The 19,048-nt window shown below is 46.4% G+C and overlaps 1 protein-coding gene across 1 annotated transcript in view; it reads left to right on the top strand.

The window, feature by feature from the left end:
• PLXNB1 (plexin B1) overlaps window positions 1-19,048 on the top strand; it is a 55,882-nt gene that overhangs the window by 26,075 nt on the left and 10,759 nt on the right. The window contains exons 7-25 of the mRNA XM_062008339.1: window positions 107-263; window positions 3,252-3,360; window positions 3,454-3,562; window positions 4,114-4,965; window positions 5,388-5,513; window positions 6,588-6,710; window positions 7,703-7,796; window positions 8,049-8,215; window positions 9,241-9,392; window positions 11,150-11,255; window positions 12,892-13,028; window positions 13,647-13,823; window positions 14,020-14,188; window positions 14,954-15,196; window positions 16,054-16,230; window positions 16,561-16,709; window positions 17,043-17,143; window positions 17,728-17,945; window positions 18,142-18,320. Coding sequence (XP_061864323.1) covers window positions 107-263; window positions 3,252-3,360; window positions 3,454-3,562; window positions 4,114-4,965; window positions 5,388-5,513; window positions 6,588-6,710; window positions 7,703-7,796; window positions 8,049-8,215; window positions 9,241-9,392; window positions 11,150-11,255; window positions 12,892-13,028; window positions 13,647-13,823; window positions 14,020-14,188; window positions 14,954-15,196; window positions 16,054-16,230; window positions 16,561-16,709; window positions 17,043-17,143; window positions 17,728-17,945; window positions 18,142-18,320 — 3,545 coding nt within the window. The remainder of the gene's footprint in view (window positions 1-106; window positions 264-3,251; window positions 3,361-3,453; window positions 3,563-4,113; window positions 4,966-5,387; window positions 5,514-6,587; window positions 6,711-7,702; window positions 7,797-8,048; window positions 8,216-9,240; window positions 9,393-11,149; window positions 11,256-12,891; window positions 13,029-13,646; window positions 13,824-14,019; window positions 14,189-14,953; window positions 15,197-16,053; window positions 16,231-16,560; window positions 16,710-17,042; window positions 17,144-17,727; window positions 17,946-18,141; window positions 18,321-19,048) is intronic.

Here is a 19,048-nt window from a genome sequence, read left to right on the forward strand (position 1 = left end):
CTTCATGGGGCTCTTACATTGAAAAAATAGAGCCAGAAAATTCTATTAAAATAGATAAGAATGTGTTAGAAGGCAAATTATTTTCTGGGTGTTATTGAATTGGTAGATATTCCTGGCTATCTCGGACTTACCTTCTCTGCGTGAGGAAGAATTTTACTCATGTTACTTTGAAGATTATGAAAGCCCAGCAGTTCTGACAGAGTCAGGAATTATGTGTCCTTCTCCAGATCCCAGCCAAGCACCAGCTTTGCCCACAGGAGCAGGTCAGTGAAATGCTTTAAATGGGACACGATAGCTCTGATAACGTTGTCAGGAGAAAGAACATTGTAGGTCCGTCAGATTGCCAGGATTAACAGCCATGAATGCATGTGGTCTGTCAGCAGGTGTTCGTTTCATTCTGTCATGATATCTGTTTGCTTTCTGCTTGTCACACACATCCTGTGCTATTTTGGGCTGTTGCCAAATTCCAGTGCCAAATTCTGGTAGTTGGAAAGGAGATCCTGCTTGAAGGGTTGTATGCAAATCTGAATACGATCTGAAATGCATTCTAGAGGGGTGGCTCGTTTGGCAGCATTGTCATAAATCTGGAGAGAGAACTCTCTTAAATACTGCTTTATTATTTAAATTGAACAAAATGCAAACCTTCTCAAAATCCACATAGTAGAGGAGGAAGGAAGTACATGTAAGGTTGGGCAAGAAGAGACATGTAGTCCTCAGAGCTGGAAATTAATTCGCAATGCAGCATAACCTCAGAAAACACAGAGTCAGCCTTCCATTACTGTGAACAATAACTGGCTGAATATTCCTAATTGGCCACTTTAAAGAACCTGGGAATTTCTCCATTTATGATCTTTGCATTGGATTTTACCCAGCCTGACAGTGTGAGCTCTGATGAGCTGATCTCTTCAAAGCACTTGTTCATCTGAAGCAGGAGGCAGGTGCCAGTTGGGAAGCGTTCCACATGATTCACCTAAATGGATAAACACATTTTCCGTGCAAGTGTGCAGCTGGCTAATAGGTCTGAAGCCATCTCCATGGCCATAACATGACAGTAGAACCCAGCTAACACCCTCATGCGATCTCAAACTCCTCCATTCTGAAAATTATTTACAGTATTTTGGAGTCTCCTTCCTTGGAGGTCTTCAAGACCCACCTGGACATGTTCCTATGCAACCTGGTTTAGGTTGACCTGCTTCTGCAGGGGGGTTGGACTAGATGATCTCGAAAGGTCCCTTCCAACCCTACCATTCTATGATTCTATGAATATTATTATATCTGGCTTTCACACTGCTTTAGTTTGGAGCAAACCCACCGGGTCTCCATTCAGGGTGGTTAAGCACAGAGGACAAGGGCTTCTTGTGCTGCCACCACAGGCAGAGTGAGCAGAATTGGCTTCCCCGCCTAGTTCTGCAAGTGTGGGCCTGAATTAAGCAGAGTTGTGAAAAATCAATGTAGATAAAGCCACAATCTAGTTCTCATTTTTCCAGGCTTCAGATTTTCTTATTGACTCCTTTGTAAGTCAGTCTTGCTTTCATTTCAAGACTCTGTAGATGCTTTGCCTCTTACTTTCATATTGCATCTCTGAGGCGCTACAGGTCACTTCTGTCTTCTAGCCTAAACTTGCCCATGGATGGTTTGTGTCTGTTTGATCTGTGTTGTCTTTTTGCTTCCACAGCTCGATGAACTATGGCTCAGCATTCTTAGCATAGAGTTTTGCCATGCTAACTCTGCCAACCTTTTCTTTGTGTTATTTTGTTACTCAGACTTCTCCTTCACTGTATTGCTGGCCCTTCTTTGTGTGGCTTCTGTGCTCTGTGAAGATGAATTTGAAGCTGGTACTGAGAACCATACACTTTTTTCCAAAGTCTCATCAGAGTCTTAGATATTGGCACTTTCCTATTCCTTCTTATAATACTTTTCCCAAGTAAAATATTTGCCTTTTTTTCAGCTTTGTTGTAAAGGTTGCATACCAGCTCAGCTGTCACTTGAAGCTGTTGAGCTCCAAGTTGATAGCAGAAACTCTTGCTCTCCATTTGTAAATGCCTGACCTCATCTTCTGTTCTGTTGAAGAGTATTATTGGCAGTCATGGGAAATAATGGCCTTTTTGGAGAAAGGAGTATTTATAAATACAGTGTCATAACCTTGAAATACTGGGAGGTGTTAGCCCTTCCACCACTGCCAAATGCACTCACCTCTGATTGTGATGGGAGCTGACAGTACTGCATATGACACCAGACTCCTGCATGTGATACCTTTACTTAGTCCTAGTCATGAATTTCTGTACATGCTTCATCAGCAGCTGTTTCAGTAGCACACTGCTTCATTTGTCACCCTACTATGAACCCAGTTTGGGCCTGACTGATCCCTCATGAGACACGGTAATTGTTTTGTTGTGAATAGATCTTGCCTGCAAGAGGTTTGAATTCTGTCATATGAATGATGGACAAGCTTCTTGTTATTTAGTTTTATAGCAATCTGTCTTGGAGAAGTGGCAGCTCCTGCAGTTGAGCAGAACATACAATGTATCCCCATTATTTAGAGAACTAATACCCAACTTTAGGGTTAGGGACGTTTAGTCTGGAACAAGATTAATTAGCTGATTTAGTACTGTCGTGTGCAAAATATCTCCTTCAGGCTCATGCTATCAGCTGCAGTAAGTTTTTACTATCTTTGCAGTTATTTGATCTATCAGAAAATGATGGTAGTCTCTTCACAAAGAGAATTAAGCTATCCTAAGGCTTATAGTTGACATAAGACCTGGATTTAAAGCAGATAAGCCTTCAGTTATTGCAAGTGAGATTACAAGTCTTACAAACCTCTTCACTGACTCAATTCTTAATCTGGACATAGAACAAAGCTCTCAAGGTGAAGGCAGCATGGTAAGAGCATGTCAGTTCTAAGAGTTTGGTTTTCCTTTGAATGACAAAGGAAGACAGCTTTGAGAATGGAATGTTACATCGTCCTCTAATACAGAAATGACAGTGGAATTATAGCAGATATAGATGGAGAGATCTTCAGACTGGTCTTTCTTCCCATGGGTTGACAAGAGCTGACATAAGCTACTCCTGACAAACTTGTCCAACCTGTTTTTAGTGTCCATAGGATAATCCAGTGATTGAGCTGCCAGAAGCATGGAAAGGAATCTGTCTCCATGTTTGACAGTGTCTTTCCTAAAGCACGCCGTGTCTCTTGTCAGCATGGCAGACTTAGAGTGGCTCCATGGCTAAGAAATTTTTATTTTCATTTTCAGATCATGTCACCATAAAGCTTGTAGTGCGTTTCCATGACATCTTCATTGCTTCTGTGGACTTCTCTTTCTATGACTGTGCTGCAGTGGCCCTGCTGTGGATATCGGCACCGTGAGCACCTGCTTTTTCTTTTCCGTAGTTGTAGGGAGGGTGTCTGTCCCTTCCTGGGTCACCTTAGCAACTGCCTTTCTATCATTATTCCAGATGCCAGAAGTGTGTGAGCAGTCTCTGGGGATGTAACTGGTGTATCCAGCAGCACCTCTGCACCCACAAAGCAGCCTGTGAGGAAGGAACCATTATCTACAATGAAAGGGTGCGTCTCCTCCTCAGGCCTAGTCCTGTGTCCTGTAACAACCTCAGTAAGTTGCAGTGAATCAGATCCCTTCTCAGGTAAAATAGCAGTTGTCAGTCACATCAAGCAAGGAGGTGAGCTGTTGGAGCAAATCCATCCCTGACGAAGCAAGGCCTTGGTAGGTTTCTGGGGAGCAGGTCACTCTTTTCCTGGGGTTATCCAGGCTGTGTTTGCAAAGTGAGGGACAAGAGCAAGCTGGCAGGGAGGCTGTGAGTGGGGGGGTAGAACAGATGTTCTAGTTTCTGGCTGCCACAGGTGGCCATTCAGTTTTGTGAGAGATGTAGGACTGCAGGCATCTGTGAGAAGAGATGTGGCTGGATCTTCTGCACTATGAGAATTCCCCACACCCATTCTAAGACATGCTGGCATGAGATGGAGCTCTCATTGAAATCCAGCGGGTAAAGCAGCCTCTTGTCAACATGGCTACGGGAAGCAATATGGAGTATTTTTCTGCTTGAGTTTAAGTGCATTTCATTTCTTTCTCCTCACCCCACCATGTTGTTTTTCTCTAGGCCCAGATCCCAACCTCAGGTGTGTTTCCTTCTTCAGCTGCTCCCCTCACCAAGTCCTCTACCACAGCCCCAGCTGTGGCCACAAACCCCATCACTCCTGCCGTGCATGCGGTACCGAGCACTGTGCCCCCCACGGAGCCCGACTACGTCACGCTCTCTGCAGCCTCCAATGCCATGACAGAAGCCCTCAGCTATACATATTTGACTCTCTTAACTGAAGCAGCATCTCTCCAGGCTGTCACAGAATCCCCTCTACCACCACCAGCAGACAAACCGGCAGTCACTGTGCCAGAGACAACTTCTCCTGCTGCCTATGTCCTCACCAGCTCTTTTGAAAACATGGATCATGCGGCTTTGGCCACTGAAGGGCCAGCTACTGCCCAGGAGCCACAGCACACTGACCCACCCACCACCCAAATGAGTAGCCCCCTGCACACATCTGCAGCAGCAGTAATGCCTTCCCCTCATGTCACCAGTTTCGAGGGGCCTCCAAGTTCTTTTCCTACCACTGAGGCACTGACATCTGCCATCCCCTCTCTCCAAACCCCTAGCCAGGTGCCTGGGGACTCTGCTGCCTCTGATGGCTCTCCTAGGTTGCTGGGAACTGAACAACCTGCTTCAGAGCTCTCACCATCAGCTCCCCCAGACTGGCTGCTGGAGGAAGGCACAGAACTCCAGGACACAGAAGACTGGATGGATTTACTGCAGGCTGAGAATGACACATCTTCCTTCTCTGCTTCTACTCTTCTCTCGGGTGATGGTGATTCTTCTGAGAGGGATATCCCTGACTTTCCCAGGATCCTTCACCCTGACCTCGACTATCAGTATGATGCCCCTGAGTTTTGGGAGGAGGTAAGTTGCTGAGCTTTGGAATTTACAGTCTGAGGCTGTTAACACTCATATTTTCATATAGGTTGCTGACGCAGTATTTCAGCACACAGGAGAGGTCGCGTCTTCTGAGACTGTAGAAGCTGACTGTTGTAATGTGCAGAGTGAGATGCAACAGCCTGAGGAACAAAAATGTGTGCAAGGTTCCCAGGTCTCACAGAAGTGCTGCTGGCATGGAGTTGGCAGCTGCTATGATGTCTGGTGTATTCACAGCTTTCTGCTGTTCACCTCTTTGGACTCTTGCATTGCTTTCTTGTAACTTCATGGTAAATAAGTGTAGCCATATCTTTGCTCAGACAGGGCTTGTTTGTTGGCATGTTAAGCTTGGATTCCCTGTACTGGAGCCATGGAGGTATCTTTCTTTCAAGATCTGTGTTTGTTTTCAGAATGAAGAGCTTAACTGGGGTCCAGGTGCATGTCCCTGTGTGCAGGGAATCCAGGGATCTTCCCTGTTTCCAGTCAACGTGGCGAGGAAGATAACCCTGCTGGGAAAGAACTTCCACCTCTATCAGGTAGTCAGCTCAGTGTCATCAGCATTGAGAAACTGTATTAATGCAGAGCACTATTTGGGCAACCTTCCACTGGACTGCTAAAAATACATGCAAGACACAGTTGTGGCTCTGCCTAGCTTTATCCTGATTGCTGAAACTCCTAGATGAATGATCTGTTTCTGTGAATAAAGAATTACATTGCTGCATTTATTGGTGGGTAGAGGTCACCCAGAGAAAAGGAGAGTACAAGTGTGCACTAACCTGCTGCAGATCTGCATGTACTTGGATTAAGTTGCACCTGTACTGCACTGTAGAGCTGTAGATGTGCTTGGAATAACTTCCTGATGAGTCTCTGCTGACTGTTTATGTCTCTATATGCTAAAGATAAGTCATCTATTCCCTTTCCTTCTGGCATGCTCATGTTAATGTGGCTGTTCCTGTCATACCTGAAACTTCTGCAATGGGGAAAACCACCCTTGAAAGCTATGTTTCTTGGGTGTGCCTCTGATAAAAATTCTCTTTGCTTCTCAAGACAAAAGACTGATTTAGTAACCTTCTGCAAACAACCACCTTGGAACATGCAGCCCACAGATTGTTATTTTATATATTTTCTTGACATACTGCACTGTTCAGAGGAGTAGAGCTGCTTACAGATGTATATCCATCTTTTTTTGCCTGAAGTGTCAGCAATTCAGTGGAAGATTTATAGGAGAAAGAAAAATGCATTTAGTGTTTTTTGCAGTGCACTGCCTTAATCTATGTACTCTTTCCAAGCTGGTGTTTCATAGAGACATACAGGCATAAGTTCACAGTCCCACGGGTTTTTCTTTAATTCCTCCTTCCTGCACTGGCACACATGTGCTCCTTTCTAGGAGTTTTGTTTTGTGTTGGTTTGCCTTTCATACGTGGAGGCAGTGACAGCATGGAGAGCTCTGAAGTGTAGCACAGAGTTGACATAACAAAGAGAATGAGGAGCACACTGCTTGCGCAGTAAGAGGCTTGGTACAAGGTACAGAATTGGAGAGCAGGAGTATGCTGTTGTGTAGTAGGAAGCTCTGTGTAGTTGAGAAGTGGTGACACGTATCTTCTCTGCAGGACCATCAGTGGGACTACGAATGTGTCCTGAATTTGGAGGGGAAGACAGTAGTGATGGATGCTTATGTGGAAGGAGAAGAAACAAACCAATCTCTCTGTTATATCACCTGCCAGATGAACCAGGTGAGTGCTTGGAATACGATGCCATTTTGGAGTTCATCCTGGTGCTGGTTTTGCTCAGCAAAACAGCAGGCTGGAAGGCAAACTCTTTGGGGAAAGAGCACATTTTGCAAATGTGTTTGTAAAATATGCAGCACTATGTAGCCCTCATCTGTGGTGCTGCTGCCTGACAGTACAGTTACCTTCAGCTTGGAGAAAGATTGTGCAGGCTGAGCCACGTGACTTGTTGCTGCATTTGCTGTAGCATGGGATGATGCTGTCTCTGAATCACCATCCACTGCAACCTGCCAGGACAATGCCACTTCTGCCTTAGCTCCAGGCACTGTTGTTTGTGGTTCTCTGGATCATGACAAGTTTTTTGGTGGCAGTTCTTTCACAAAAGAAAAATGCTAGTGGTACCAGTGTTCTCAGTAGTGGAAGCTAGCCTGTGGATTGTTAGATTAACATGCAAAATTAGAACAGCCAACCCATTTCTGTATGATGTGTGGATTTTACTTAAATGGAGATTTGCAAGTAGAAGCAATATTTCTAGTTCACAAACTCCTACAGTTAAGAGAGAGGAACAGCACAGGTTCTTGTGCATATAAGCCCATGTAAGTGGACTAATTGTAATCCTACATCTTCAGCTGTACTGAAATTGCAGAAATGCCAGCTGGAGCAGTTTTCTGAGCCAGTGGCTTGTAGATAGGAATTAGCCATTTAGGAATGCAGTGAGGATGTTAGACAGGTATTGTGAGCATACAGTTGTTTTCAGTGTTCATCCTAGTGAACCAATGCTTACTACCTTTTTTAGAGCAGAATCATGACTCTGAGCCAGTGAGGACAGGCCTGTGCTGCCCCTGCTAACACTGCCTTGCCTGCATTCACAGGAAGCTCTGCAGAGGCTGTATGTGCCAGTGCACTATGCAGGATGGATGGTGATGCTTTTTGCCTGTTCATCTGCCTTGTTTGTGCCTCTATTAAGTCCTTTGTCTTGCTGGTCTTTGTCTTTGCAGTACAGTTACACAGCACCTCAACTCGAATTCAGCGCTGTGGTGTTTGTTCAGAGGCGACGACACCTTCGAGTGGACAGTGCTGCAGATCTTCATGGTAGGAGTGCTACACCTCCCCAGCACAAAGACAGCAGATGAGCTGGAACAGAACTGAGAAATCCTGAAATGAGGCTGTTTGCATCTGTGGTAGCCCTATCACAGGGAAACTAAGGGCAGCATAGAGCCTCGTTTCTGTTGCTTGTCACAGTGGAGGGAGGAGGAGTGGGTTCTGTACAGGATGCCAAGCTGCTGGATGATTGTGTGCCCTAGGGGATGTTTTCAGATGGCTCTGAATTTTTCTTCTTTGCAGTGACTTTTTACAACTGCTCTGTGGGACACACTGATTGTAGCCGCTGCCAAACGGCTGACTCAAAATACAACTGTGTGTGGTGTGGAGGGGACAACCCCAGCTGTATCTTCAAGGGCTCCTGCAAGGAAGAGATAGAAGACCTGTGTCCAGCACCTCTCATTCATTCTGTGAGTAACTCACTAGTGTACTGCACCCAGGTCAAGCAGGGCTCCATTCTCCAGCTGAAATCAAAAAGGCTGTGAACTCAGAGTGATCAGTAATACATTGGCCATCTGAAGAGAAAGTTCTGTTCTACTGTGATACCTCAGTGATGTGAGGATATCAGACTTTTGTGCTGGGCTTTCAGTTTGCTGATAGAGAACAGTGGGGAAAGATACATTTGTAGCTCGTATGAGCTAAAACTGGCATGCCAGGAGGAGCAGAATCATTCGGGAGCTGGGAAAAGTGTCTGCAGATTGGATCCTCCAACTGTCCCGAGCCAGAACTTGAAACAGGTTGGCCCAACTGAGCCTGGGGCATAGGAGGTCAAAACCTAATGATAACAGCACAACAAGGGTAGGAAAAGCATGATGGGTTACTGGAATGAATTATTTTTGTCTGTTTATTTTAAATGTTTCTTGCTAACTGCCACATGACAAGTGTCTGTAGCCATGTGTCCCTTTTACTGTCAGCTTGTCCTCCCTCCAGTGGCACACAACATCCATGTGCTGCATCTTGTCTTAGTTTATCTTGGATGCTGCTCAGGGACAGAGCTTTGACGTTTGTGCAGCATGCAACTCATTGTCTTACTGATGCTGAGGGGGAATGGTGCTTGCTGCTTCAATACCAGTAACATGTATTGGCTTGTGCTTTCCCACTCTTCAGCAGAAATGCCCTATGGAGGGGTCAGCATGTTGATGAGCAGGCAAAGCAGGGCAGTCCTTGCCTTAGAAGTTTGTAGAGGATTAGTACCTTTTAGGGGGAATGCTGGCAACAACAAGGTATGGAAAAGAAAGCTCTGACTGTGGTATCCTTTATGGTCTTTCTTCTGATAAGGGTGCGACATATTACTAGTCCAAGCCAGTAAAAGGAATCCATAGCAGTGACCCAAGCAAGTAGTTTGAAATGGAGCAGCTGAAGGGCCCTGTGATCAGTTGCCAGTGCAGAGGTCTGAGATACTGTGACATTTACACATGCGCGGATGTCTTTGCAGGTGTACCCCCTGTCTGGACCAGTGGAAGGTGGCACTAGAATCACCATCACTGGCTCAAACCTCGGGCAGAAACATCAAGACATTGCAGAAACTGTCACTGTTGCAGGAATCCCCTGTGCCGTAGATGCTCAAGAGTATGAGATCTCTAGCAGGTAGAGTATCTGTGAAATCTCCTCCCAGAGGCAGGTGCTGGCTTTTCCCTTGACACCAGCCTGAGATGTCATTGCCTTTGCTGCAGCAGGTACTGAGCCTTGCCCAGTCCCCTGAGGAAGGTCACTGTCAGGTTAGTTACTCAGGCTTAGAGAGATTGTGTCCGGGGCAGCAGCCCAGCAGTGCTGCCACGTGCCAACCACGCTGCCGGTACAGAGCCCACAGGGAAGCCACAGGCTCAGAACCATGTAGTTTGGTCTCAGCCATGGCATGATTTCAGTAAAGCAAAGGACTTGGCTTGTGCAAGTCTCACTGCTGGGAAGTTATCTTGACCATGGTAACACAGGGTGAGGATGGGAACATGTGGTTGGAGGGTAGGGCACAGATTCTTACATCTGAGCAGACACACCCCTGGACTGTCATAATTCACTTGCCAGAATTCCACTTCCCAGGAACAAACCCAATGAAAGAACCCTCACAACCAGAGACAGGCCAAGGAATCTTGGTGGGCCTTATGCCACTCTTCAGGTGGCTAGGAGTGCCTGGCACGTCACACAGTGCTTGTAGATATAGTGGCTAGGAGGAGGATAAGAAGCAGAAAGACCTGTCCTGATGAATCCTGGGAATGTCAATGAAAGAGAACTAGTGTCTGGCCAAGGCAGGACTATATGACAAGGAAGCATAGTCAGATGTTGAGAAATGTGCCTGGGAGGCAGCTAGGAAGCAAGGAGAAAGAAATATTTGTGTAGCTGGCCTGTGGCAGGACAGGGGAGGGAGAGGAGCCAAGCAACCAGCAAGAGAAGAGGAGAGCAATTGTGAGTAACCTCTCATCAGACCTCTCACAAACCCCTTTTTCCATTCCATGATAGCAGTAGTTGTAGCCCTATTCCCTCTGAAATCCAGGTAAGGTCCTGCTGGGAAATGGCCTGCTGTGTTGAGCAGTGTTGTCCTTGTCTGTGCACCTTGTTTGTCTTGATCCATCTGCTTTCTGTTTTCATTCTAGAATTACAGCATCATATTTCTGGGGTTAGCACTGTCTTTGTTCTGTATCTGTAAATCACTTGGCATCACAGGGTCCTGGCTTGGGACTGCCAAAGTTCAAATTCCTGAGCCTTTTTGGTTGAGGGAATGTAACTGTGAACCTGGAACCCACTCCTGAGCAAGGCCCACACAAAATTCATCTGCTGTGTAAGAAGGCTGAGAAAGCTCCTGCAGAGTAGTTTTGCTGTTAGCAAACCAGTACTGTAACATGAGATTCCTTGCTGCCCTGTTCTAAGTACAACCTCACTTTTCACCTTGTTGGCATCTCCCATAGCAATTATGGCTGGGAAAAGGGCTGAAAAAAAACGAGTAGTGCAGATCAGGGGAACTGACTGGTTCCACAGGCCACTGGCTGAAGACCAGTGCCAGCTTAAACCTACAGTCTTGAGTTTCCCTTTGCATCAGACACAGTGTGCATTGACCACTGCTAACCTGAAGTCACTGCAGATGTGACTGATTTGACCAGCTCTGGATATCAGCAGAGTTCTTGGATCCTTCACGTGATCTGATCATCCTGTCTGTCCCAGAAAAATCTTGGGTAGGATGGGCCTGTTTGGAACCAGCCCCTGCTTTTTTCTAATGCATCTAACCCAGCTTTTAAAGGTGTTTCTGAAGGAAGGGAGCTGTGGTTGCTTAGATGGTTTTAGGACATGATGCAATGGACACAGCTCATCTGCTCTTCCACGGTGTCTGACGCTGTTCTTGGGTTGCCCTGCAGTATCGTGTGCGTCACTGGCGGGAGCTGGACGGAGAAATTTGGGCACGTTGTGGTGGAAGTGCCTGGAGGAGGACGTGGAGTTTCTGGGCATGTTTTCACCTATCAGGTAAGGTACCTGTTGCTTCTTTAGTATCTCCCCCTGTTCTTCCAGGCTCTCTGCTAAACGGCTGTGTTGTCTATTGCACAGTCTTTCAGGAGTCAACCAGACACTTGATGCTGGTAGTTTTATCTGATTTTTCTGGTGTTGTGTTGTTTTGTTTCAGGGTGTGGTGCTTTGGTTTGCTTTTGTTACCCCTCCCCCCCCCCCCCCTTTGGATTATAAAAACAACTATACTGGGTAATACTGAAGATTCTACAGTCCAGTGATTTTTTGGAGTTTGACAATGGCAACCATTAAATGCTTAAAGAAAGAGGGAAAACATAGGGTACCTTTCTGGTTTGGGATGTTTTCTTAATTGATGGCTTTAAATCTTACCAAAACTTCTGATTTTCCTTTTTTTAACTTGCAAATTGCTGCTTGAACACACTTTAAGCTTCTGACCTTCAGCAGTTAGTGGCAGTGAGACCAAAGTAACTGTGCACTGTATGGAGAAATGCTTCCTACTGTTTTAAAACAGATTTCTGATAACTTTTTGATGCCTTAAACCTAGCAACTATGAAATAATATTTAAGTAGTTTTTAGAGACAATTACTCCCTTTTCATTCTTGTGCAGCTTCCAAGTTATGCACCTAGTGGTATCTCTCTCTCTCACCAGAAGGGGAAAGAAATGCCTGAAAAGTCTTAGGCTATTCCATTTTTGGCTGTATAGAACCATTTTATATCCTGTGTTACGCATGTTGTTCTCCTCTTGATTTTGGTTCTGTTACCACCATTTTGAGGCAGGGTGATGAGAACTGCATACTGGATGTAAGTGCAAAAGGAATTTTTACCATGGCATAAAAATCTTCTTTCTTAATTCCTCTCCCAGTGGTTTCTACCACTTGCTGTGTTTTTGTTGAGATCTGTGCTTACAGCTTACTGAGTTGTTATAGGTACCAAAGCACTCTTGGATGGGCAGGAGCTATTTTGAAACTCACAACTGTCTATGTATGGTTGGATTGCCTTTTTGCAGTAGTATCCTTCTCACTTCATGTATTCTGCTCATATATCGGCAGTGACTTATTTGTGCCACTCTGCCTGATTCCTCTCAATTTTGCTGCAGCTCCTCAGTGATTCAGAGTTTTTGTTACTTTGAATAATGTATGAAATTTCATTTCCCCTTTCCAGGTCACCTACAAATGTATTTAATAGCACAGACTTTAACACATATTCTTAGGGCTCCCTGCTGATAATCTTATCTACTAGACAAACAGACAGTTTATTTGCTGCCTCTGTTTTTCCCAACCTGATTTATTAATCCAGTTACTGATCTGAACAATCCCTTTGAACTGTTAATCCTAGGGTTTGTGTGTAAGGCTCACAGCTCTGTTGTTTGCAGCATCCATCTGCCTTTTGCAGTCTGTGGAAAGACTGGTCCCTGGTCCGTGGTTCTTGCTGGTGCAATTGATCCCTCCCTTCTCGTCTCTACTCTGTCAGGTGGCTACTGGAGCTTTGTTGAGACCTACCTGTGACTAGGATCTGTAGCTTCTGTTTTCAGAGCACTGGAGGCCACTGAACATGTTCTGCCATTTTCTTATCTTTTGAGGCCTTTGTCACTAACCTTTTTTTTTCTCTTGTTTCTTTCTTTCTCCTCCTCTTCCAGAACCCAGAGCTGAAATCCATTGTTCCAACTCAGGGACCCAAGGCAGGAGGAACTTGCCTTACTCTCCTGGGCTCAAAGCTGCTAACTGGACATCCTAATGAAATCAGTGTCCTTCTTGGAGACCTCCCTTGCCTCATGTAAGATCACAGCCTGCTGATGTGCTGGCTGTGCACTGCCCTGAGTCCTTCCCACAGCCCTGCAGAGTGTGATGCTGCCTGGCTTAGCCTTCAGCACCAGCTCTTAGAGCTCTACTCTCCTCTGTTCCAGGAGATCTCCTTGAGGGTTGTGACAGCATCCTCAACCATCTTACATTGCTGCCCACCTTCCTTTGACATGAACAGTGCTGTATAGCCTGTGTTCTACCTGTCTCTTGATGGGACTATACCCCATCCTGACAGCTCTGGTTTTCCTGATGGGGACCTGCAGGTGACTCCTGCAGAGTAACACTAAGCCATTTGATCTTTTGCACCATGGGACATGTCACCTGACAGCCCTGGGGGTGAGAAGGTGCTCACAGCTCGGTAGCATGCCTCCAGTCTCTCCAGTCTGTCCAGTGGCTCTACCTGCCTTTTGTCCTTGTCCTGCTCACCAACAACTGCCCAACAGTTATTACTTGCTTAGAGCTTTCAGCATTACATTTAAGAAAGTACCACAAGAGGTTTGCAGACTGTCTGCAAAGAGCAAGGCATAGTGATGCAAAATCTGTCTCTGCAATGGATGTGTGAATCCATTGTTCTCTCTTCTGTCTCTCCAAGCCTCTCTGAGATGAAGGAGGATCAGCTGGCATGCCAGACCAGTCCCAGCAACGTGTCTGCAGAACTCCCAGTCACTGTCAAATACGGGGACCAAGAGCGGAGACTGGAAGGATCCCTCTTCAGATATACTCTGGATCCCAACATCACTTTTGCAGAGCCACCTAAAAGCTTCCTCAGGTAGAAAGACTGAGTGCCCTTCCCCCAGAGCTGTGTGCTGAGGCAGCTACTACAGCACCGATGGCACCTGCGGTTGAGTTGCACTTTGGAGTAAAGCCAGGCTTGTAGGAATGAACATGAGCAGAAGGATGGGAGCGTGGGCAAGGCAAAGCTAGTGAATGACAGGTGGGTGAGATCAGCTACTTTTCTCTTTCAGTGGAGGGAGAGTGCTCAGAGTTCACGGATACAACTTGGATGTTGTACAGAAGCCGAAGATCCGAGTGACGGTCTCTCCATCTGAACGCCGGCGCCGAGGGCTGGGGCGATGGCGCAGAATCATCCCAGACACTGAGTGCCCCGAGGATGCTCTGTGCAGCGTCCAGCAGGTAGTATGGCAAAGCCCTCAGTGCAGCTGAGGGTTCATAAGGGTTAATGTGTTGCTCTGGAGAGGTGGACTTTCTGTCCCTAGGGCTTTTTCCCCACTTGATGTTATCTGCTTGGGTCCTACCAACAGTTTTGGCCCAGTGGAAGTGTTCTCTGCCAGACTGAGAGATTAAACACTTCCACAAACATTTCCATGAGCTTAGAGATGTACAGGAGTTGGGATGTGGATAGAAACACAAGGGTAGCAGTGTGGAGTCTACAGCTGAGCCAGAGAGCCTGTGTGACTCAGCATGTCCATGCTCCAGACTCTCCCTTTTGCATAATTCAGTCTGTCTCTATAGCCCCTGGGCTCTCTTTCACCCTGAGATAGAAAAGCAGGCAGCATTCAGTGATTGCCAGTTCCACCAACATTTTCAGCTTTCCTGCTGCCAGTGTCCTGAGATGGATCACTACAGAGGTATTGGTGTGATCTAAAGCTGATGCCTCTCCAGAATTTGCTGCTAGGGGAAGGTCAGAGCTGAATCTTGCTACTAAGACCTAGGTAGTTGCAATAAAACCAGTGCTATGAAAACTTTCTTTGGAGGAACATGGGGAATTCCTTAGATTTTGGATTTTTCCCCTCTACAATTAAGCAGAGTTCCTCTGGCATTGCTCCAGATGAGAGGAATGCAGGCTAGCCAAAGATTGTGCAGGGTTGGGAAGTATTGTAAAGCAGCAGAAGCATTAGTGTTTCACTACTGACACTTTTTTTTGCTTTTCATATTTAGTTTGAAGAACCATGTCTTGTTAACTCTTCTTACCTGATCCTGTGCAAAACCCCAGCCATTAACCTGCTGCTGCGGAGTGTCCGTGTCAAACTGGAATTCATTCTGGATAATCTGAGCTTTGATTTCAATTCACTGCATCCCATGCCCTTCTCTTATGAAGTCAACCCCATCCTCAAACCATTGAATGCTGAAGACCCTGCCAAACCCTATCGTCACAAGCCAGGAAGTGTCATCTCTGTGGAGGTAACACAAAAAGTGGAGGAAAATAATGTTCCTTGTCCAAAGTTGTTTCTAAGCTAAGTGTCTTAAGTTTATGTCGTACAGCATTCAGGGTTTTAAAGCATTTGACAAGACTCATTTGGCCTATGAGAAATGGTACATAAGAGGAGGGAAAAGAAGGCACCAAAAAGCCTCTTGAGCCCATAAGTCATTGTAAAAAGCTTCTTAGGGCTTGTGGAAACTTCCCTGCTTTTTTATTTTAAATCCTAATGAAATATTTGTATATGACTTGTACTAAATAAACCCCACATCCTCTTCTCAGCTGCTAGTTTTGTCATAACTTTTAAAGATTCCTCTAGAAGTAACTTCAGAGTAAAAGAATCCTGGCAGTAGGAAATCCTGTTACCAGGTGGAGGTAGGAAAGTCTCTCCTTAAAGATGATAGGGAAGGGCAGAGTGGCTAATGTTTTCTCTGTAAATGTGAGGGGAAAAAAAATACCTCTGGGGTATTTCTTTTGTATGGAAAGGTACTTCCTAGGCCAGTACTCATTAAGAAAGTTAGTGGCTGCAGCTGCAGATGCACTTTCTCCACTTGCTCTTTTTTCACACAAGTACAAACTGAGAGGATGTACTGGAAATGTCCAGACTAGTTGTTTCTAAGCTGCATGGTATGAGCTCTAAAGCCATCACCTAAATTGTATGGCAAGTGAACTTTTAGGCTTATAAAATGAGCTTCTGCAGCCAATTTGTATGTGAGCCTCCTCAGAGAAGGAAAAAAGGCTTCTTTCATACTGTGTCATTGGTCTCCTCTCTTCTCTAGGGCCATGGAAAGGCAGAGCTGCTTTTTCCCTGATTTGATGTGCTGTTCCACATCTGTTCCAGGGGGAAAATCTGGATCTGGCTATTTCCAAGGATGAAGTTATGGCTATGATTGGGGAAGGAATCTGTGTGGTGAAGACATTAACAAGGAATCATCTCTACTGTGAGCCTCCCTCTGAGCAGCCAGCTCCACGGCACCGCACGAAGCGGGAGGGCACAGACTTGCTCCCAGAGTTCACGGTAGGGAATTGGCAGCAGCACAGGAAATCCTGTCATTTGAAGGATGAACAAGAAGTACTGGTGGAAGCAGGGAGGTGTATAGGTAGTGAAGGAAAGGCAGGAGCCTGGTGGTGGACTGGGGAGGTACTGGGAGGACATGGAGATGCTCATGTTCTCTACTCTTCTGTGCCAAACGTTGCCCAAAAGCTACTATAGCTGGATTCAGGAGTTGTGCTGTGGGACAGCTTTGTTAGAAGGCTATATGTCACCTGCACCCATTCTGGAGAAGCCCTGTGGCTTTGCATTTCATTGCTGCACCAAGCTTATATCATGGCACACCCTTTCTTACAGGTACAGATGGGAAACCTGAACTTCCTGCTGGGCCGAGTGCAGTACGACACAGAGAGCCAGCTCACCTTCCCACTGGAGGCACAGATCGGCCTTGGTGTTGGCGCGTCCTTTGTGGCACTGATCGTTCTGGTCATCGTCTTCATATACAGGTCAGAAGCGCTGGCATTGTGTGAGGTCTTTGTGTTCCATCAGTCAGTGGATGTGTGGCCATGTGTGTACATCTTGGGCCTAAACAGGGTCCCAGTTGGAGGCCCATTGTACCCTCTGGTCACAGCCTGCACTGCAGTTTGTGCAGATCCCACAGCTCATGGGTCCTCCAAGAGACACGTCTGGTTTATGAAACACTGGTATCTTGCAAATGTGATGTTCAGTAGAAATCACCTCAACACCAGTTGCCCTGGAGTCTTTGGCAGCAACACAACAGTTGGCAAAGACAATCCCTGGGCTAGGGCTACTGGGAACAAATATGCTTCTTATTGCAGGAGGAAGAGCAAGCAGGCTCTAAGGGATTACAAGAAAGTTCAAATCCAGCTGGAAAATCTGGAAACAAGTGTTCGGGACAGATGCAAAAAGGAATTCACAGGTCAGTCACTGAGCTCCTAGGTACTTGCACCTTCAGGGAAGCTTGAAGAACTGCTCTCAGCCCTACCTCTCTTTCCATTCCTGCATGCTTGTTTGGGTAGCTCAGAGCAGGAATCATAGAATCAGAGAATGATGACCTAGAGATCATCTAGCCCAACCCTCAAAATAACATACTGAAACACATAGGAGAATTCTTTCCATTTTTAATTCTGCTTATGAATTCAGAGCACAGTGCAGACTCCTCTGATTCTCCAGTTCATTCTCCCAACTCAGATCTGTGCTGAGCAGTGGACGCTTTGTCATAAAACTGGAAGCCAGCCCCTGACTGTAGATTAGAATAATCACCAAATTCACCTTTTAGTTCCTTTCCAAGGCTGAAAGCTTCTTCATGCAGTTTCTCCTAGTGCCTAGTCTAGCTTTAAATACTCTAGAAATGAGACCCCAACGTGCCTCCTCCTAGCAGGAAACATCTTTCCTCTTCCTCAGTCCCAACCTACTGCCCCTAGTTCCTGCATTCACCTCATGCTCTGCACCATCAGTTGTCCGCTCATGTAGTCACCCTCACGGGCATTTCTTTTCCTTCAGACTTGATGACTGAGATGATGGACCTCACGAGTGACCTTGTGGGCACAGGAATCCCCTTCTTGGACTATAAGTCCTATGCAGAGCGCATTTTCTTCCCGGGCCACCGTGAGTCACCACTGCAAAGGGACCTGGACATCCCCGAGTGCCGGCGGCAAACTGTGGAGCAGGGCTTGGTCCAGCTCTCCAACCTGCTCAACAGCAAGCTCTTCCTCACCAAGGTAATGGCCCTCTCTCTGCCTGCAGCTGCTGTGGGGTCAGGGCCCTGTCACTGGCAGCAGGAAGTGGGCAGTGTCTGTTGAAGCTCATTCCTCGGTGAGTGGGAGCTCCCTGCAGCACTCCTTCTTCCCGAGCCGGTAGCTGTGACTGCCTTGTTTTCAGGAGATTCACACACTGGTGCTTCTGTCTCCCCACCAGTTCATCCACACTCTGGAGATCCAACGCACCTTCTCTCCAAGGGACCGGGCCTATGTGGCATCGCTACTCACGGTGTCGCTGCACGGGAAGCTGGAGTATTTCACTGACATCCTCAAAACCCTCCTGAATGACCTCGTGGAGCAGTATGTGGCCAAGAACCCGAAGCTGATGCTGCGAAGGTGAGTGAGCCAGCTGTGATCCCACTGCTAGCTGCCCAAGGGGACAGAGCCTTTCTGCCCAGCTGGCAAGCTCCAAAACTCCTGGGAGTGGGATAACATCTGGCATGGGCTGCAGCTGTGAGACCAACCTGTGTCCAGACAACATGCATCAAATGGGAGGAAGCAGTAACATGACACCCCACTCTCCCATAAGCAATTGACAGGGAATATGGCAGGAAAGGTGTGAACAGTGTGGGAAGCTGGAGTTGCCCACCCCAAATTCCTCCTCTTTTGAAGCTGATGTACCTTAACTGTTCTCTTTGTGTTCAGGTACTGGGGCTCTGCTAAGTTGCTAATCACACTCTGGTGTTTAGAAGTCTCTGAGCTCACAGTCATACCATATTTGGAAGCTAAACTGAAATATCTTCTGTGTTTGGATTTCCATTAGCCTCCTTCCTGTCTGGTCCATCCTCCTGATCTGAACACATTTGCCTTGTCTGAAAGCTACCAGAGGCTTTCCTCTGTCCCCTGTTCACTTGTCTCTCCACTTCGGTCATTTGGTGCCTCCTTCAGGCTGAAAAGCGCTGCAAATAAGTGGCATCAAAAGCATTAACCTTACTGATCTCTATCTTCCCTATCCCTTGATCTGTATCATCATTTAGTGTGCTCTTTTCTAAAAGGGAGTGATCTTTATGTCCAAATCCCTCCCTGCTCTGCACTGTATTTCTGTGACCAACCTCATGCTCTCT

The sequence above is a fragment of the Colius striatus genome, chromosome 15, assembly GCF_028858725.1.
Source record: "Colius striatus isolate bColStr4 chromosome 15, bColStr4.1.hap1, whole genome shotgun sequence".
In the NCBI taxonomy this organism is placed as follows: Eukaryota; Metazoa; Chordata; class Aves; order Coliiformes; family Coliidae; genus Colius; species Colius striatus.